The following is a 19259-nucleotide window of genomic DNA, read 5'->3' as shown; positions in this document are numbered from 1 at the left end:
CTCTCTGCCCCTTCCATACTCATGCTCTATCTTTCTCTGTCTCTCAATAATAAACAAATGTTAAACAAATTTTTTTTCCCTAAAGGGAAAAAAAAAAAACAAAAAACAATGTGGATGAAACATGGCTGCCAAAGAAGCACCACACACCCCTGGGTTCAGGAGACCTCATGGGCAGCAAAAACTGTTCAAAAAAGACCACTAAAAAAGGGATTAGCTATTTTCTGTTAGGTTTTAGTACCGGGTTCCCACTGATTCGACCCCAAAGTGAAGCAAGTTCAGTGAAAAAACTGACATATCAGCATATATTTACTTGTGAGTCTTTGCAAGCACAGCTTGGAGGTCTGATAACAATCTCAATCTGTACAATATCCGTGCAGTACAGGGCCAACCAGTATGTACTTCTTAGCTGTGCAATGGTAAGGATGACAGGGACAGTGCTCTGTCTCCTGATTATCATCCCAGTGTCATGAACGGTCTGTAAAAGATGGCTTCGTTGTGGAAAACTACAAAACTGGATGTAAAAGTCAAATGCAAACTTGTTTCGTTAAATCCATCTCCACTGAAATCCAGAAATTGCTCTGTGGTTGAGAGTAAGAGTCAAATCACCTTTTATGGAAATATTTGAATACATCAAGGTTTTCTGTTGGGTCTTATGGATCTGGACAGAACATCTCCCCTTTTCCTTTTATATTTTCCTCATCCTCTTCTTGCAACGCTGGTTGAAAACAGGGGAGGACCCCATGAGGCTATCAGTGGAGTGGGAACCATAGCTGCTGTCTGAGTCATCGGGGCTCTGGGGGATTCCAGCTTCACTCATCCCGGACATGGGTTCCTCGAAGACATCACTGCCCAGCACACCATGCCCAGAGACGTTGCCTTCTTCACTCTCTTGAGGCTCCATTTTCACATGGGCCAGATTCCAAAGAGGGGAAGCATTTACCTCCGTGCCTAGCAATGGAAGAACACACAACTAGTAGTAAGCCAAGGCTGGAACACAGCAAAACAAAAATTTTACTCAGGGCAGCCTTTAAGCTCAGTTTGTACTCTGATTCTGCCTGGCTGGAGAATATGGTTGTTATCTTCTGTTCAAAAAACTACCAGCTCCAGGGGTGCCTGGGTGGTGGCTTAGTTAAGTGGCTGACTCTTAATTTTGGCTCAGGTCATGATCTCATGATTTGTGGGTTCGAGCCCCACATTGAGCCTGCTTAGGATTCTCTCTCTCCCTCTCTCTATCCCTCCCCAATCACCTTCTAGCTCTCTCTCTCAAAAATAAAAATTAAAAAACAAACAAACTACCGATTCTGAATATTTTCCTTTCCACTTCCTCTACTCTCCTTTACCCCACCTCACCCACTCTCCCATTTTCCCTAAACCAGGGAAGTAAAACTACACAGGTACAAAGATTCCCTGTCTCATGGCCCAAAGGCAGGCACAACCATGGTTTCTTGTTCAGGTATTGTTTCTTCTTTCCTTCCTTCTATAAAGCTGTCCTATTTTCCTGCCTTTTGAGTCCCTGGTCCTCTCTCATATTATGAACTTCATGATCACTACAAAATGCTGGCAGCAGTTCCCAGAATGCTGAAAAGAGACATGGTTCCTAAGTCTGCAACAATTTCTCTTCGGCCCTCCTGTCTGTGTTCTAGCAACACTGTTTGTGGTTATTACTTCTTCCATGGTGAAAGGTTCTCTGCTCAACACTTAAAACGATGTGGCCTAATTCTGTTTAGGATTTGTGCATTGATGAAATGGCCATTTATATTTGTAAAAAAAAAAAAAAACAAACAACACTGAGTATCTCGACTAATTTGCAATCTACCTAACTTAAGAATTGCTCATCCTGGTTCCTAAGGTGATCACAGAGTCTGGAAGAAGAAGCAGGCACCTCTAACTGGATAGCCCTATTTCAATCCCTTTCAGCTACAATTTATTGGGAGCACTCTAGCAAGGAAGCCCAACTATTCAAACAGCCTCGAGCAATTAACATTCCTCTATTTAATCTGGAAGTTGTCTAATGAGTAGAAGCATCAGGAAAAAACAGTACAGCATACTAAGTGATAAAGGGGGCATCTGCCCACCCATATGGGTCAGCTAAATTAACTCTGGCAATCAATAGGATAACACATACTGAATCTATATCCTAACTTGGAATGATTTTAAATAATGCCTGTACAGTTGTGTTAGTCCTCCCTTCACTGATTACAAAGAAAAGAATGTTGGTATCACTAGATCAATGAGGCTGTATTTGTTTTTAGACTTTCCAATCTCCTGCCACCCACACTTTTTTTTCCTCTCATCTCCAGAGTTTGATTCCAAAATGCAGAGTGCTGAGATTGGCAGATCTCCCAGAATCAGAGTCGGTTGATTTCTCTTACTTGAAGCCTGTGGCGAAGCCTCGACCTCCAGGTTAGATGGGAAGCGCTCACTCTGAGCCCCGAGGACTCCCATGGGCAGTGACTGGTCTCCAGAAGTAAGGTCAGCCTCCAGCTCCTCACTGACGGGGAAGGTGATGTCACTTACAGGTTCTTCCTTGATCTTTACAGGTTTAGTGTCCTCTGTGGCCTTCTCAGGATTGACAATCCTTTCATACTCCTCAGATAGTTGCTTACTAATCTGTTGGCAAGCAAGAGTCATTTTTCCAAAGGAATGTTAAAAGCAAGGTGGATAGTCAGCTTGTGGCATCCCATGGAAAAAACAACATCATGTGAATATGAATAAAGCAACCACTGCCAATGGAAGGAAATTTTTTTTACTTTTTTTTTTTTTTTTTTTTGAGCATAGTTGGCACATGGAAGGAATTTGTGTAGGGTGTTTGCATTTGTAAATGACAGAGACATGTAAGGAAAAGTTGTTTGCAGAGACTTTGTGTGTCATTAATTAAGCTACACAAAGGCAAAAGAGGCTTTGTTAGAGATAAATCAGAATGGGGACAAAAGATTATATTTTTGTCTGTAAAAACTGTTGACATATGCACCTTAGGTGGATAATGAATGGTGCAGGAAATCTGAATCGCTTAGCAAAGACTTTTTTGTTGGGTGTTAAAAAGTCCTTATCATATTTTAGATTTGGGAAAAACAAAACAGTGAACAAATGACTTAAGGCCACATAGGTTAAAGAGATTAGGTATTTCTGGTTCTAACCCAAAATGGTATCTCTGCCCCCTCTTCCACCCTTGGGCAGTATCATCTCATTCTGTTTGGTTCTGTTTTTCACAGCACTTGACGCCAGCTGAAATTGTTTTGATCATTATTTATTTACTTGTTTTTGTTTCCATCTCAAGAATACAAGCTGAAAGAACTTGTTCACTGTTGTATCCCACAGTGCCTGACTCAAAATAGGACTCAATAAATATCTGTTGAATAAAGCATGCTAACCACATTCTCTCAGACTCTACATACCCGTGTATAATTTCTTCCAGAGGAAGTGTGATCAATAAGTGGAGCCACTCATTGGCTAAAGAAGGCCCCTGGCTCTGGCCAGGTCAGTGATGAGGCCGATGGAACACAGCCAGGGCCAGGAGGAGAGCATGTCAAGTCCACTCTGTTCCAAGACCCTGTACCCTGCTCTCTAGGGTAAGTGTTGTGGGATCCTGCTAACACCCCTACATTACACACTTTTACCCACTTCTCATGGGGTCACCTCACCTGTAGCATGTAACTGTGATAGTCCTTGATGCGGTGCTGCCAGAACTTCTGGAGGGAGAGCACACTGCCAATGCCCACTTCATGGAATACTTGCTCCATAACGTCAGGGAAAGGAGTCTGCCCCAGCCGGGCCTCCCGATCCACAGCAAAGCGCAGCAACTTGGTGAATTTAAGGCAGTACTCGTGTGCCACATCAGTGAGGGTCTCCAGGACACTTTCATTAGCACACTCAAAGCCTGCGTGGGCCAGGATTGTGGCCACTGCCTGGTAAAGGAGCTGGCGACAGGAGTGCCAGCTGAGTTCCGTCACAGGTTCCCCCTTCCCACTGAAAGGGGACACATGGCAATGTTATCAGTGCTCTCGCACAGGGGTCACCTGTCCTGTTTCCCTAGGAGTTTTATAATTTCGGTCAAGCCGCTGGCCCAGCTTTCTAGGGGATTCTATGCAGATTACAGAGCCCAGTTTCATCTTGCTGCGGCCAGCGCAGGTCTCAACAACTCACAGTCATCTCTGAGCTCCTCCAAGTACACAAAGCTTTAATAGGCAATACATGTCTATAACAAACAATATAAGAGAGTGTCAGGTAAATAGGAAGCTTCCTTTTACCATCTTGATATTGATCATTTGTAGGAGATAATAAAATTTAACACTAGAGCGGAGATACTGCTCAGTGGTGCTCTAGTTATTTCCCCACAACATAGTTTCCTCATGTGCTGGGTGATAAATGGACTTTCAGAAATTCACAGTCCCAATTAGGAGATTCTTCTACAACTAAAATAGACCATTTGTGAAACTGGGAAAGCAACTCAATTTTATAAAAACAACTTAAAATACATACCGTCTCCAAAGCATTTTTATCCTACCCTGTGTAAAGAAATGGGTAGGGTCCCTATTATTCCCATTTGGCAGGTGAGGAAATTGAGGTTCAGAGGGGCTGACCTGCCAGAAGTTGTACAGGTATTATCAAGAGGTTGAGCTTCTAACTTCAGATCCTATGTTCTTCATAATACTGTGCTTGCTTTGGCAGCATAGAGAATATGTTCTTCATAATACACCATTTTGTCCTAATCACTGCTGTAGAAATCTTTTCTAAATTAAATTAAATTAAATTAAGTAATTGTCTGAGAGAGAGAGCGAGAGAGAGAGCGAGAGCGAGAGCACGAGTGAGGGAGAAGGGCAGGGGGAGAAAGAGAGAATACCAAGCAGCCTACACACTTAGCATGAAGCCCAATGCGGGGCTTAATCCCACAACTCTAGGATCATGACCTGAGTCAAAATCCAGGGTCGGATGCTTCACCCACTGAGCCACCCAGGCACCCCTGTAGAGATCTTAATCTGAAAAAAAAAAAAACAAAAAAAACTTAAAAAAGCTGCCTGGTCTCCTAAAAATAACTTCTAGCAAACTTCTAATTACTTAGAAAAATATAAAATTCCTGTCTTCTGTCTCCCTCTGACAAAGGAAGCAAATGGATAAAATAAGGTACATACTTGGCATGTGTCCCCATGTGCTGTACAAGGGGGCTTGAGGAGCTATCCACCCACTTTACTATCATCTGCTCAGAAGCAACTACTGCAATCCACATAATAGCTGGAATATAAAACCAACTGCGAAATAACTTTTCATTTACTATTTCCACCATCATTTCCCATGGCCAGGCTCCCTAGGCCAAAAGCTAAAGGCTCAGAAGTACCTAATAAATAGCTAAACCAGTATTGCTTTATTTGAGTAATGCATGGACTTATTTCAAAGGACAATAATTTTTTTAGCACCCCCATAGCTGATGCAAATTATTTCTGTTAAACAGTTTCTTAAGTATGTATAAAACAAACTAGTTATAAGCTTCTGATGGTTACAGCTCTTCCTAACAATTAAAATCAGAAGTTTGAGATTGGAAGAACAAATATTATTAAAATGCCTATACTACGCTAAGCAAACTACACATTTAATGCAATCCCTATCAAAATACCACCAGCATTTTTCACAGAGCTAGAACAAAATAATTCTAAAATCCTAAAAAAGACCCTCAATAGCCAAAGCAATCTTCAAAAAGAAAAGCAAAGCCAAGCCAGAGGATCACAATTCCAGACTTCAAGTTATATTACAAAGATGTAGTGATGAAGACAGTATGGTACTGGCACAAAAATGGAAACAGAGATCAATGGAACTGAATAGAAAACCCAGAAATGGATCCACAACTAGATGGTCAACAAATCTTTGACAAAACATGAAAGAATATCCAATGGAAAGAAAGACAGTGTCTTCAACAAATGGTGTTGGGAAAACTAGACCACTTTCTTACACCATATACAAAAATAAATTCAAAATGGATGAAAAGACCTAACTGTGAGACAGGAAACCATCAAAATCCTAGAGGAGAACACAGGTAGTATAACATCTTTGACATTGGCCGTAGCAACTTCTTACTAGATACATCTCCTGAGGCAAAGAAACAAAAGCAAAAATAAACTATTAGGACTTCATCAAGATAAAAAGCTGCTGCACAACAACAAGAAACAACAAAACTAAAAGGCAACCTTCAGAACGGGAGAATGTTTCAGAATATTGCATATTTGCAAATGACATCTGATAAAGGGTTAGTATCCATCCAAAATCTATATAAAGAACTTATAAAACAACACCCAAAAACCAAACAATCCAGTTAAAAATCGGCAGAGGACATGAATAGACATTTTTCCCAAGAAAACATACAGACGGCTAACAGACACATGAAAAGATGCTCAACGTCAGTCATCATCAGGGAAATACAAATCAAAAGTACAATGAGATATCACCTCACACCTGTCAGAACGGCTAAAATTAACAACACAGAAAACGAGATGTTGGCGAGGATATGGAGAAAAGGGAACACTCTTAACACTGTTGATGGGAATGCAAACTGGTGCAGCCCGCTTTGGAAGATAGTATAGAGGTTCCTCAGTAAGTTAAAAATAGAATTACCCTACGACCTAGCAATTGCACTACTAGGTATTTACCCAAAGGATACAAAAATACTGATTTGAAGAGTTAAAAGGATACATGCACCCTGATGTTTATAGCAGAATTATCAACAATAGCCAAATTATGGAAAGAGCCCAAATGTCCATCGACTGAGGAATGGATAAAGAAGACATATATATATTTTATATATATATATATATATATATATATATATATATATATATATATATAAAACATATAATATATAATATATACACATAATATATATGTATTATATACATACATAATATGTATATATTACATATCTATAGTGGACTATTTCTCAGTCATAAAAAATGAAATCTTGCTGTTTGCAATGACATGAATAGTACTAGAGAGTATTATGCTGAGTGAAAGAGGTCACAAATACCATATGATTTCACTCATATGTGGAATTTACAAAACATATAGATGAATATAGGGGAAAAAAAGAGAGGCAAACCAGAAAACAGACTCTTAACTATAGAGAACAAACTGAGGGTTGCTGGAGGAGAGGTGGGCAGGGGGATGGGTTAAATGGGTGATGGGTATTAAGGAGGGCACTTGTGATGAGCACGGGGTGTTGTATGTAAGTGATGAATCACTAAATCCTACACCTGAAACTAATATTACCCTGTATGTTAACTAACTGGAATTTAAATAAAAACTTGAGGGATACCTGGGTGGCTTAGTCGGTTAGGCGTCTGACTTTGACTCAGGTCATGATCTCACGGTTCGTGAGTTCAAGACCCACATTGGGCTCCGGGCTGACAGCTGGGAGCCTGATCCTACTTCGGATTTTGTGTGTCCCTCTCTCTCTGCCTCTCCCTGCTCATACTCTGTCTCTCTGTCTCTGTCTCTCTCTCAAAACTAAATATTTAAAAATTAAAAAAAAAAACTTGAAAAAGAAAAAAAAATTAGAAGTTTTACACACAACTACAGAATTCTAAATAACAGCATCGGGCACCTGAGTGGTTCAGTCAGTTGAACATCCGAGTCTTGATTTCAGGTCAGGTCATGGCCTCAGGGGATTGAGTCCTGCATCAGGCTCTGTACTGAGTGTGGAGCCTGTGTGAGATTCTCTATCTCTTTCTCTCTCCCTTTGCCCCCCCTCCCCCCGTCTCTCTCTCACTCTCTAAATTAAAAAAAAAAATTTAAGTTAAAAATAAGTAACAGCATCAATTTAATATGATGAACAAGATAATTTTGTTAAAGCTAAACTGCCTTCAAAATGTCAATAGGGTACTGATCACCACAGAGCAAGTTTTCTTGTGCCATGCATGTAATGACACAGTTTTCACTATTCCTAGGACTTTAGAACCTTCGATTATACAGTGCCCCAGGACATCATCTGGTCTCCATCTGGCCCAACTGCAACCCTTACTTATTAAGCCTATTTCTGTTATTTTCTCATTAATTTGGGACAATTAAAATAGTAGTAACTATTATCATCAATAAGCACATGCAGTGAGTAATATGCAGTATTATTTATGGGTTTTTTTTTTTTTTTGGCTAAACACATATTTAACCTGAATCTAATCTCGAGGTAATAATCAGCAAATCCAGTGAGTGGGACATTCTACATTCTAAATGACCTGAACTCTTAAAAAAGATTTATATATATATATACATATATATATATATATTTTTTTTTTTTTTAAAAGGAAGCTATTCTGGTTTAAAAGACACTAAACAACCAAAGGCAATGCATGAATCTTTGTTAGGTTCTGGATTAGGGAAAAAATATATCTACAAAAGGTATTTTGGAGAACTGGAGTAATCTAAACTGGGTTTGTATTATTTACTTAGTGTTCATTTGCTTTGGTGTGATAATAGTATTGAAATCACATAGGAAATTTTCCTTATTCTTAGGATAAGGTGAAGAATTTAGAGGTGAAAGAATGCTTAAGAATTAAGGGGTGAAATATTGGCATAATGTGCAGCTTTAAAATATTTGACAAAAAAAGTGTGTATGTGTATATATTATATATATATTTACGTGTGTATACACACTTATACATATGTGAGAGAAAATAAATGTAGCAAAATGTTAACAATTGGTAAATCCTGGTAAGGAGTATTTGGGCATTTTTTGTACTATTTAAAATTTTTTTCATGTTTATTTATATTTGAGAGAGGGAGACAGACAGAGTGTGAGTGGGGGAGGGGCAGAGGGAGAGGGAGACACAGAATCTGAAGCAGGCTCCAGGGTCTGAGCTGTCAGCACAGAGTCTGCTGTGGGGTTCAAACCCACAAACAATGAGATCATGACCTGAGCCGAAGTCGGATGCTTAACCAACTGACCTACCCAGGCGCCCCTTCTGTACTATTATTTAAACTTTTCTTTGGTCTGACAAACTTCAAAATGAAAACAAAAAGTAATTATTTCGCGCCAAATGCAAACTTACACACTGAAACCTAGTAGTAGCATTAGGTTATAAGGCAGTCATTCAGAGGACTTGGAATAGGGCTTCTCAAACTTAAATATACACATGAATCTTCTGGAGATCTTGTTAAAATGAAGATTCTGATTCAGCAGGCTATGTAGGCCCTGAGACTCTGAACTTCTAACAAGCTCCCAGGTGATATTGATGCTGTTAGTCTCCGCCCAGGTTTTGAATAACAAGGATCAAGAACATTTTTATATTATTTCTTAAATGATGTTATCAAAATGAAAATACAGTTGATCCATGAACAATGTGGGAGTTAGGGGTGCCAGCCCCCCCGCCCCCGCCATGAAGTAGAGAATCTGCATATAGCTTTGACTCCCCCAAAACTTAATGATTAATGGTTTACTTTTTTTTAATATTTATTTATTAACTTCTTTTTAGTAATCTCTATACCCAACACAGAGTTCAAACTCACGACCCTGAGATCAAGAGTCACATGCTCTTCTGACTAGGCCAGCCAGGCACCCCAATGACTAATAGCCTGCTATTAACTGGAAGCCTTAGTGATAACATAGAGTCAATTAACACATATTTTGTATATGTATTATATACTATGTTCTTACAATAAAGTAAGCTACAGAAAAGAAAATGTTACTAAGAAAATCATAAGGAAGAGAAAATACATCTACAGTACTGTTCTGTAAAAACATCCGCATGTAAGTGGGCCTGCACGGTTCAAACTGGTGTTGTTCAAGGGTCAACTGTACACAATTTAAACATCTTACATAAAACTTAATGGATTTCTGGGGCGCCTGGGTGGCGCAGTCGGTTAAGCGTCCGACTTCAGCCAGGTCACGATCTCGCGGTCTGTGAGTTCGAGCCCCGCGTCAGGCTCTGGGCTGATGGCTCAGAGCCTGGAGCCTGTTTCCGATTCTGTGTCTCCTTCTCTCTCTGCCCCTCCCCCGTTCATGCTCTGTCTCTCTCTGTCCCAAAAATAAATAAACGTTGAAAAAAAAAAAAAATTAAAAAAAAAAAAAACAACTTAATGGATTTCTGAGAATATGAGAATAAGTCCATGAACCTAAATTTTAAGACACTGAGCTAAATCCATAATATACATTTTAAATGAAATAGAAAGACTACACTCTGTGGATTGTGAGGCCATGGCTTCTTTCACATACCGGGGTAGTTCCTTGCTCCTAGCAAAGTGGCTGGTATAGAATAAGCACTCAATAAATATTTGTTACCTCAAAAATAAAAGATGCAGGGGAGGCTGTGTGGCTCAGTCAGTTAAACTCAAATTCTTGAATTCGAGCCCCGTTGTCGGGCTCTGTACACTGACTGCATAAACCCTACCTGGGATTCTCTCTCTGCTCCTCCTCTGCGTGTGCTCTGTCTTTCTCAAAATAAATAAATAAATAAACTTAAAAACAAATAAATAAAAGATACAGATTCTGGATTTGAAGATCAGTTCAAGCCTTAGACTTCCTACTAATTACCTGAGCAACTTTGGCCATGTCAATTACTCTTATCCTCAGTTTCTTCACAGGAATGTTATTACATGCTGAACAGTGTTGTGCAGATGTTTTGAGAAAAGTAAGATAGAGCAAAGCCTTGTCTTACCGGTAAAAGTCACTCTCTGGATCACTGTGCCGAATCTGGAATGGTGCATTGGGATTCTTACAGTCTAAAGGCAGGAGGTCATCAGGAAGAGGAGGTGACCCAGGGCAAGAGGGAAGAGGTTCATTCTCTTCAGTCTTTACACCTTCTGTCTGCTGCTGACTCTGGGCCTGAGCTGTGGCAATGAGGTTGCGCAGACGTCGGTTGTGCTGGATCAGCTGAATGGTATGGATGGTGAGGCTGCATGGCTCTGAGGGGATGTCCAGCATAGTGGGGGGCTTGGGCTTATTGGCTGAGGGTTGATGCAGGGGTGGGTCATGGACTTCCACAAGACGGAACTCCCGTGGGAGCAAATCAAAGGAACTCCTGTTGGTCTGGCTTGATGAGATTGGTATCTCTCCCCAGTATCTCAACATTTTGGAATAAGAAAGAACTTTCACGTTAAATGTAGTGATAACCGAAAGCAGTGTTCTTAAATCTCTAGGTTATAGGCTTCTGTGGTGAAAAGTATGAAGTCTGGCCAGTTATTGACATAAAAAGTAGGCTGTTTAACACGACTTAGAAAATGTCAGTGTCAGCAACGCTGTAGGACCAAAGACGTTCTCCCTGAAGAAATTAAGAGAGATACAACTGTTAGATGCCAGTCACCACAGTCACACACAATGACAATTCCTACTGGACTGAGCCATAGGTGGCATTTGGGTCATTAGGAGACTAACAGCTGCAATAGTATTGGGAGCTCTAGTGTCCGTGTTTTCCATCTCACCCCACTAACTCATTACTAGAACTATCATCGTGCCCAATCTTGAGCAATTTGCAAGGCAAGATACTTAAATGACACCTGGAATATTTCTCAGAGTATCTTGACACATCTGTCCTGAATCAGTAGGAGAAAAGGGAGTAAAGATAGGAAGAGGTGGTTCTTATTCTGTGTATGTCAAAAACATGAGCAACATTTCAATGGATCCTGGTGGAAAAATTTATTGACCAGTAATCTAAATGGTCTTAGGCATTGAACTTCTGACATACATAGGGAAGAATCTGAGTGATTTCTGCTGCCTCCTAATTGGCATCCCTTACTCCAGTCTCTCCTTGTGTCTAATCTATTCTCCAGTGCTGCTAGACTTACTCTTATTACAACTCAGATCTAATGGCTTCTCATTGCCTATTGGAAAAAGTCAGCCAGAATTCTTTGGTCTACCATTGATCAAAATTTGCAATCTGACTTCAACCCACCTTTCCAGATTCATTGCCCATATGTCTCTTTAAGTTGAACAAATGTTTACCAAATGCCACGCATTATGGAAGAAGACAAAGACCACTGCCAGATCCCCGACCTGAGGTGAAGGAGAGAAATATAAACAGACTATTTTGATATAAAAATGTGCAGAAAGGGCTGCTCTAGAGACACAGACCTGGTGCAGTGGAATAACAAAGAGGGAGCTTCCTGGAGGAAATTACTACCCTAGTTCTAACATACATCATTCTACTCAGTTTCTTGAGAATGCCATGTATTTCCACAAATTGACTCTTTAAGTTGTGATCTGCCAGAAATGCCCTGCCACCCACTACATTCTTGGCAGACTTTTATTCATTCTTAAGTATAGGTTAAGTTACCACTCCCCATCATCTCCCCAGTAAATCTCCCTTTATTATATTCTCACAGCACTTCTGGTGTTTCCATCACAGCATTTAGGCATGGATTTAAACTAGTACTTATCTCAATCAATTTTATTCTTTCATCTATCTCCCACAACCATGATCTTTGTACCGTGTCTGGCACACAGTATACCCGGCATTTAGTAAGCGCTTACTATGTGCCAGGCTTTGCCTTTATTGTTTGATTCGGTTTTCCCAACTACCTCAGTTTTTAAGGGTGGAAGCTAAGGCCCACTGTCTTTCCCAATATCACAAATGACCCAGGGAGACAATCCAGATAGTCAGGCTCTTAACCACTACACTATGCAGTCTCAATAACTGGTTTTGGAAAACAAACAAAAGAATGAACAAAGAAACGGATCAATGAGGGGACACACAAAAAATCGCCCTCTTCCTTAATTTCACCGAAAAGAGGACGAAGAACAGGCACCAAGCTCAAGGAACGTCCAGGTCCTTCGGGGCTCCTCGGTCACGGTCAGCAGGCACAGGCGCCAATCACAGGATCCTGGGGTCTCCTGATGCCCGGAGCAGCCGGGAGACGAGGAGGTCTGGACCTGGACGGAGGCACTATTCACTGCCGCTTCGCAGGAGCTGGGCTGCGCAACTATACGACTCGGAAAGGCCCGAGGCGAGGGTCGCGCCAGGCCCGGAAGACTGGCTTTCGGATTAGTGGTCCCAGGCTGCCGGAAGCGCTTCTGCTCAATCTGGCTGTGCCACAGGAAGTCATTACTATCCGGTTGCAACCTCTAAAGATGTCCCCGTGCTGACAGCTCCTCGGCCGCCTTTTACTGTTTTGTTTTTTGTTTTTTGTTTTTGTTTTTCTTATTATGACCTGCCCTTGATATTCATCTCTTCGTAACGTGGCAGGTGGTGAAGGAACAAATCCGCCATCGGGGTTCAGAGAAGCCACCGGGAGCTGGGAGAGCGAGGCGTGGAGAGGAACCTAGAGACCGAAGGGGGAGGTTTCCCAGGAACAGATTCCGAGACCGCACCCGATTGAGGATGGCCGATAGCTCCTCTAAGTCCGAGCCTCTGGCTTTGCAAGAGCTCAATGACGATTTCAAGAAACCAACCCTGCCGGTGCCCCCGGCTGTGCGGGGCAGGGCCCCCGCCACCAGTCCTTCAGAACCTGAGGAGGTGAAGAAGGAAGGGCCTACGGCGCTGCTAGACCCCGATTCCGTGGAGCCTGACGTCCCGCCAGTGCGGCCGGACAGCGGGGACACCAGGAGTCCACCGGAGGAGCAGCCGCGGCCGCCCACAGCGGCTCCATCCCCTGGCGGTCCGGCCCGGGCTCCCCCATACCGAGAGCCGCCGTGGGGCGGCCCCGCCACGGCCCCCTACAGCCTAGAGACACTGAAGAGCGGCACCATCCTTGGCACCTGGAGCTTGAAAGGGACAAGCTACTGCCTTTTCGGGAGGCTGTCTAGCTGCGACGTGTGCCTGGAGCACCCTTCGGTGTCTCGGTACCACGCCGTGCTGCAGCACAGGGTGTCCGGCCTCGAAAGAGAATGCGACGGCCACGGGCCTGGCTTCTACCTTTACGATCTGGGAAGCACCCATGGCACTTTTCTTAACAAAACCCGCATCCCACCCCGCACCTATTGTCGCGTCCACGTCGGGCATGTTCTTCGCTTTGGAGGCAGCACCCGGCTGTTTCTTCTTCAGGTAAGTAGAAAAACCTAGGACTGAAATCTCCGGAGCGCACCGGGCTGGGTTCCAGAGCTCCTTAAGCTTTCGCGGAGGAAGGAGATTCTCCCAGTAAGCGATTACAAAAGTGGGAGAATCTGGCCCTTTCCAGGCCTCTGTACACATTGCCGTTTTTTTTCTTTTATTTTACTTTAATGTTTATTTATTTTTGCGAGAGAGCGAGAGCTTGAGCAGGGGAGGAGCATAGAGAGAGGGAGACACAGACTCCGAAGCAGGCTCCAGGCTCCGAGCTGTCAGCACACAGCCCCACGCGGGACCCGAAGCCACGAACTGAGAGGTTATGACCTGAGAGGAAGTCGGACGCCTAGTCGACTGAGCCACCCAGGCGCCCCCACATTGCCATGTTTCTGAAAGTGAGATATGAATTCAGCGATCCTGAACTCTGAAAGAATTCTTTCTCTTGGTTCATCAGGGACCAGAGGAAGACCGAGAAGCAGAATCCGAGTTGACAGTAACGCAATTGAAAGAATTGCGCAAGCAGCAACAAATGATGTTGGAGAAGAAGATGCTAGGAGAAGACTCGGATGAGGAAGAAGAAATGGATACCAATGAAAGGAAGAGAAATACTAGTAGTCAAGATGATGAAATGGGCTGCACCTGGGGAATGGGTAAGAAATTAAAATTGCTGCTAGAGGTTAATATTTTAAATTCATTACTGGTGGTATCTTTAATTGTTTTCTATCATATGCCTTTCATGACTTTTTGAGATAGATGGGACAAATACAATTTGCACACGAGACTACCAAAACCCACAGAGATTCATTAACTTTTCTGATGTCAAAAAGGTGAATTACAGGCACTATGGATTTCTTTTCTTCTTTCTTTCTTTCTTTCTTTCTTTCTTTCTTTCTTTCTTTCTTTTCTTTCTTTCTTTCTTTCTTTCTTTCTTTCAAGATTTTACTTTTAAGTAATCTCTACACTCAGAGTAGGGCTCAAACTTACAACCCAGAGATCAAGAGTTGCCTGCTTTGTGGACTGAGCCAGCCAGGAGCCCAGTCTTTTAATGCATTTTACAGTCCACTCCTTGTTGTAAACTCTTCCTCAGCATACAACTAATTTATTATTTTTACCATTTAAATGGTACTGGCCTTGACTATTATCATTGGAGAGGATGGAACTATATTCAGTCAAGTAACATGGAATGTTCAATATAGGATAGTCCTTCGAATTTTTGTACTTTGTGTAAATTCCCTGAAATGCGAAATAGCTAATCAGAGAAACCTCATCCTTTAGCCAGAGGAATACATTGAACTTTCCATAATAGCAGACATTTTGGACAATGGGTATTCAGGGGCTAGGAATATAAAAAAAAGAATGCCTCAATATGTTGTTGGGAAGACTGGATAAATATTATGAAATTACTTTTGTAAGTGCCAAACAAAAGCTATAGAAACCATAAGTATGCTAGAGTAAGGGTTCAGAGAAGGGAGTGATCACTAAGGACTTAGTCCCACACTGTCCAGTATTGTAGCCACTACCCACATGTGGTTATTGAACACTTACAGTCTGGCTAGTCCAAGCTGACTTGTTTTATAAATGTAAAATACTCACTGGATTTCAAAGACTTAGTGTGAAAAAACAATATAAAATACCACATTCATAGTATTTTTATACTGATTACATGATAATTTTACTGGTTGCTCCTTTTTAATGTGGCTACTAGAAAATGAAAACTTTCATGCATGGCTTTCATTATATTTCTTTTGAGCAACACTGACTTAAAATTTGGGAAAGTTTTTAAGTCTACAAACAGACGGGTCTTGAGTTGGAACTTGAAGGAAAGAAAAATTAGCACTTAGGAAGCTGAATATCAAATATTCAGGGTAGGGATTGATGATTTTATTTATTTATTTATTTATTTATTTATTTATTTATTTAAATGTTTATTTTTGAGAGAGACAGAGACAGTGTGAACAGGGGAGGGGCAGAGAGAGGGAGACACAATCCGAAACAGGCTCCAGGCTCTGAGCTATCAGCCCAGAGCCCAACGCGGGGCTCGAACTCACAAGCTATGAGGTCATGACCTGAACCGAAGTCAGACACTTAACCGACTGAGCCACCCAGGCGCCCCATATTATTTTTAAATGTTTATTTATATTTGAGATTGAGAGAGAGAGAGAGAGAGAAAGAGAGAGAGAGAAGCAGTGCATGAGCAGGGGAGGGGCAGAGAGAGATGGAGACAGAATCCGAAGCAGGTTCTAGGCTCTGAGCTGTCAGCACAGAGCCTGACGTGGGGCTCAAACTTACAAGCTGTGAGATCATGACCTGAGCCAAAGCTGGACTCTTAACTGACTGAGCCACCCAGGTGCCCCTAGAGATTGATGATTTTAAAGGGGTAATGAGAAGGCCAGTCCATGTGGCAGATATGGTAAATATTAAGAAATTATATCGGAGACAGAGTATTAGACCCAGGTGATAGAGAATGAGAATGCCAGGCCAAGAAGCTTAGGTTTCTTCCCATGGACAATGTGGTAGGTAATTTTGTTTTTGAAATATAGTGATGGGGGAAAAACAAAAGATGCCATGAAAACAAGTTTTAATTTGTCACACGATTTAGGAAACCTAAAGATATTTATATTGGTGGTTTTGTATGCCCCCTTGGCCCCCACCCCCCACCTTTCTTTTCATTGATAACTGTGTCTTTATGCAGGCTAAATGAAAAGTGGGTGTCATTCAGATAGTCTCTTCTTATGTCTGTCTTTTCTTTCTTTACCGTATCCTGTAGGAGAAGATGCTGTAGAGGACGAGGCTGAAGAGAACCCTATTGTCTTAGAGTTTCAGCAGGAAAGGGAGGCCTTCTATATAAAGGATCCAAAGAAGGCTCTCCAAGGTTTTTTTGACCGAGAAGGTATGTAAACAGATTCTGACCCTGCCAGTGAAAGGTTTCCACAGCAGCATTGTCTTGTAGATCTTCAAGGTACTTAGAAATGCTGTGTTTTATCTGCTGCTCTCCTTGCTCAGTTCTTGCCCTTGTGGTCAGTTGCTTCAGGTTTATTTTGAAAACAGTAAAAATCTTGTTAGTCTTTCTTCCCATCTTGGAAAAAAGGGACTACTTTTTTCCGACTCGTCTGGTTTCATTATTCTCAGAAGATCCTAGACTTGGGGGTGGTGGGGAGATTGGCCTAACTTCTTAAAATTCTTTGTTTCTACTTCATCTGATCTTTTATAATTCTTTTTTTTTTTTTTTTTAAATATTTATTTATTTATTTTGAGAGAAAGAGTGTGCGCACAGGCAGGTGAGGGGCAGAGAGAAGGAGACGCAGAATCCCAAGCTGGCTGTATGCCATCAGCATAGAGCCCAATGCGGGGCTTGAACCCACAAACCACAAGATCATGACCTGAGCTGAGATCAAGAGTCGGAAGCTTAACAAATTGAGCCACTCATGCGCCCCTCATCTTTTATAATTCTTAACATGGATGTTCACCTTATATAATTTAAAGAATGTTTCCATAGAGGACTGTTTCAGTAGAAATGCTTTGAGAGAACATCTGTGTGTGTGTGTGTGTGTGTGTGTGTGTGTGTGTGTGTGAATATATATATGAACTGGTTGCATTCTGCCCTTGATATTTGTGCTTCTAAAAAAAATTTTTTAATGTTTATTCATTTTTTGAGAGACAGAGACAAAACATGAGCAGGGGAGGGGTAGAGAGAGAGGGAGACACAGAATCCGAAGCTGGCTCCAGACTCTGAGCTGTCAGCACAGAGCCTGATGTGGGGCTCAAACTCACAAACTGCGAGACCATGACCTGAGCTCAGGTCAGATGCTTAGCCAACTGAGCCACCCAGGCACCCCAATATTTGTGCTTCTACAAACCAAAGTGACAACTTACATCTGCACTTATAAGTGTAAAAGTTGCTATGTAGTGGACAAGGCTATTTATGGCAAGCTGATTGTTCTGGTCTGAGTTTGCTTTTCTTTGCTTCAAGTTCCCCCTTATTTTATTATCAGATAATAATTCCTGGAAATAAGAAATGAAATGCTTTGAAATTTAGTGTTAAATGAGGTATGGGAACTTGATATTCTATTTTTTTAAAGTGTTTATTTATTTTGAGAGAGAGAATCCCAAGCAGGGACAGCTCAGAGCCTGATGTGGGGCTCAGTCTCATGAATCATGGGATCATGACCTGAGCTGACATCAAGAGTCAGACACTTAAACTGACTGAGCCACCCAGGTGCCCTGGACCTTGATATTCTTTTATCAGCCTTTCCTCTCTTTTCCCTTGGTCTTAACTAGTAATTTTCATATACTGTTAAAATTGTTTTGTCTTTCTTCCTCCCACAGGAGAAGAATTAGAATATGAATTTGATGAACAGGGGCACAGCACTTGGCTCTGTAGGGTGAGGTATGTTCTGTTCTCATTAATGTCCTTTTGTGAAAAGTGGCCAATTTTAGGTAATAGACAGTAGACCCAAAGAATAACTTTAGTCTTATTTTTATGCTACTCCTGATTTTGGGCCTTGATAGTTTAATAACATATATCATTGGCAGGTGGGGTGAGATGGGTCAGAGGCATAAGGAAAAGATTTAAGGTCCAACCTTGGCAAGATATAACAAAATGAATGGAGAGATTAAAAAGCCATGTCAAAAGAAATGACTATTTTCACTGCATATTAGTTTTTTTTCATGAGAATTGGAGCTTAGTACTATGCTATGATTCACTCCAAACCAATACAGATTACCTGTGGATGATTCAACTGGAAAACAACTGGTAGCTGAGGCCATTCATTCGGGAAAGAAAAAAGAAGCAATGATCCAGTGTTCACTGGAGGCTTGTCGAATCCTTGATACTTTGGGGTTGCTGCGGCAGGAGGCAGGTGAGTATATGGGAACACTTTGTTTTTGGAAGGAAGGAAGGAAGGAAGGGAAAGAGAGAGAAAAAGGGAGAGAGAAAAAGAAAGAAAAAAGAAAGGAAGAAAGAATTTAACACAAAAGGCAACGAAATGACTTTTAAAAAAAAAATTTTTTTCTTTTTAACGTTTATTTATTTTTGAGACAGAGACAGAGCATGAACGGGGGAGGGTCAGAGAGAGGGAGACACAGAATCTGAAACAGGCTCCAGGCTCTGAGCTGTCAGCACAGAGCCTGACACGGGGCTCGAACTCACGGACTGCGAAATCATGACCTGAGCCGAAGTCGGCCACTTAACCGACTGAGCCACCCAGGCGCCCCACGAAATGACTTTTTAGGGAGAAAATGTAAATTGTGTGAAATTCTATGAGCTGAAAAGAAAATATTCCATATCTCAATACCCAAAGGAAGGCA

The 19259-nt window shown here is 41.6% G+C and overlaps 2 protein-coding genes across 5 annotated transcripts in view; one reads left to right on the top strand and one right to left on the bottom strand.

Moving 5' to 3' along the window:
- Positions 1-288: 288 nt before the first annotated feature.
- Positions 289-12831, bottom strand: SUPT7L (SPT7 like, STAGA complex subunit gamma). 4 transcript variants are annotated; one of them, XM_043604251.1, is made up of 6 exons: positions 12718-12831; positions 11865-11965; positions 10632-11234; positions 3642-3966; positions 2373-2610; positions 289-948 (listed from the first exon to the last, which is right to left on the bottom strand). In XM_043604251.1, exons 3-6 carry the CDS (start codon positions 11042-11044, stop codon positions 686-688), a joined length of 1239 nt encoding a protein of 412 aa, XP_043460186.1. In that variant the 5' UTR covers positions 11045-11234; positions 11865-11965; positions 12718-12831; the 3' UTR covers positions 289-685. The 4 variants fall into 4 exon arrangements, with proteins under 4 accessions (XP_043460186.1, XP_043460189.1, XP_043460187.1 ...); XM_043604254.1 differs by having other exon boundaries at positions 12693-12804; XM_043604252.1 differs by lacking the exon at positions 11865-11965 and having other exon boundaries at positions 12718-12830.
- A 230-nt stretch (positions 12832-13061) lies between these two features.
- Positions 13062-19259, top strand: part of LOC122497316 (solute carrier family 4 member 1 adaptor protein) — a 28255-nt gene continuing 22057 nt past the window's right edge. The window contains exons 1-5 of the mRNA XM_043604249.1: positions 13062-13952; positions 14407-14602; positions 16720-16842; positions 18279-18339; positions 18672-18811. Coding sequence (XP_043460184.1) covers positions 13290-13952; positions 14407-14602; positions 16720-16842; positions 18279-18339; positions 18672-18811 — 1183 coding nt within the window. The 5' untranslated portion in view covers positions 13062-13289. The remainder of the gene's footprint in view (positions 13953-14406; positions 14603-16719; positions 16843-18278; positions 18340-18671; positions 18812-19259) is intronic.

Source organism: Prionailurus bengalensis, chromosome A3 (assembly GCF_016509475.1).
Source record: "Prionailurus bengalensis isolate Pbe53 chromosome A3, Fcat_Pben_1.1_paternal_pri, whole genome shotgun sequence".
Taxonomy (NCBI): domain Eukaryota; kingdom Metazoa; phylum Chordata; class Mammalia; order Carnivora; family Felidae; genus Prionailurus; species Prionailurus bengalensis.
Note: the sequence above shows the minus strand (reverse complement) of the source record. Positions and strands in the feature narration are given on the sequence as shown.

Coding starts and splice junctions, on each gene's coding strand:
- SUPT7L (XM_043604251.1), bottom strand. CDS start 11,044: ATGTTGAGATACTGGGGAGAGATACCAATCTCATCAAGCCAGACCAAC. Junction 3,967..10,631: donor CCAGAGAGTGACTTTTACCG/GTAAGACAAGGC, acceptor GTCCCCTTTCAG/TGGGAAGGGGGAACCTGTGA. Junction 2,611..3,641: donor ATCACAGTTACATGCTACAG/GTGAGGTGACCC, acceptor GCTTGCCAACAG/ATTAGTAAGCAACTATCTGA.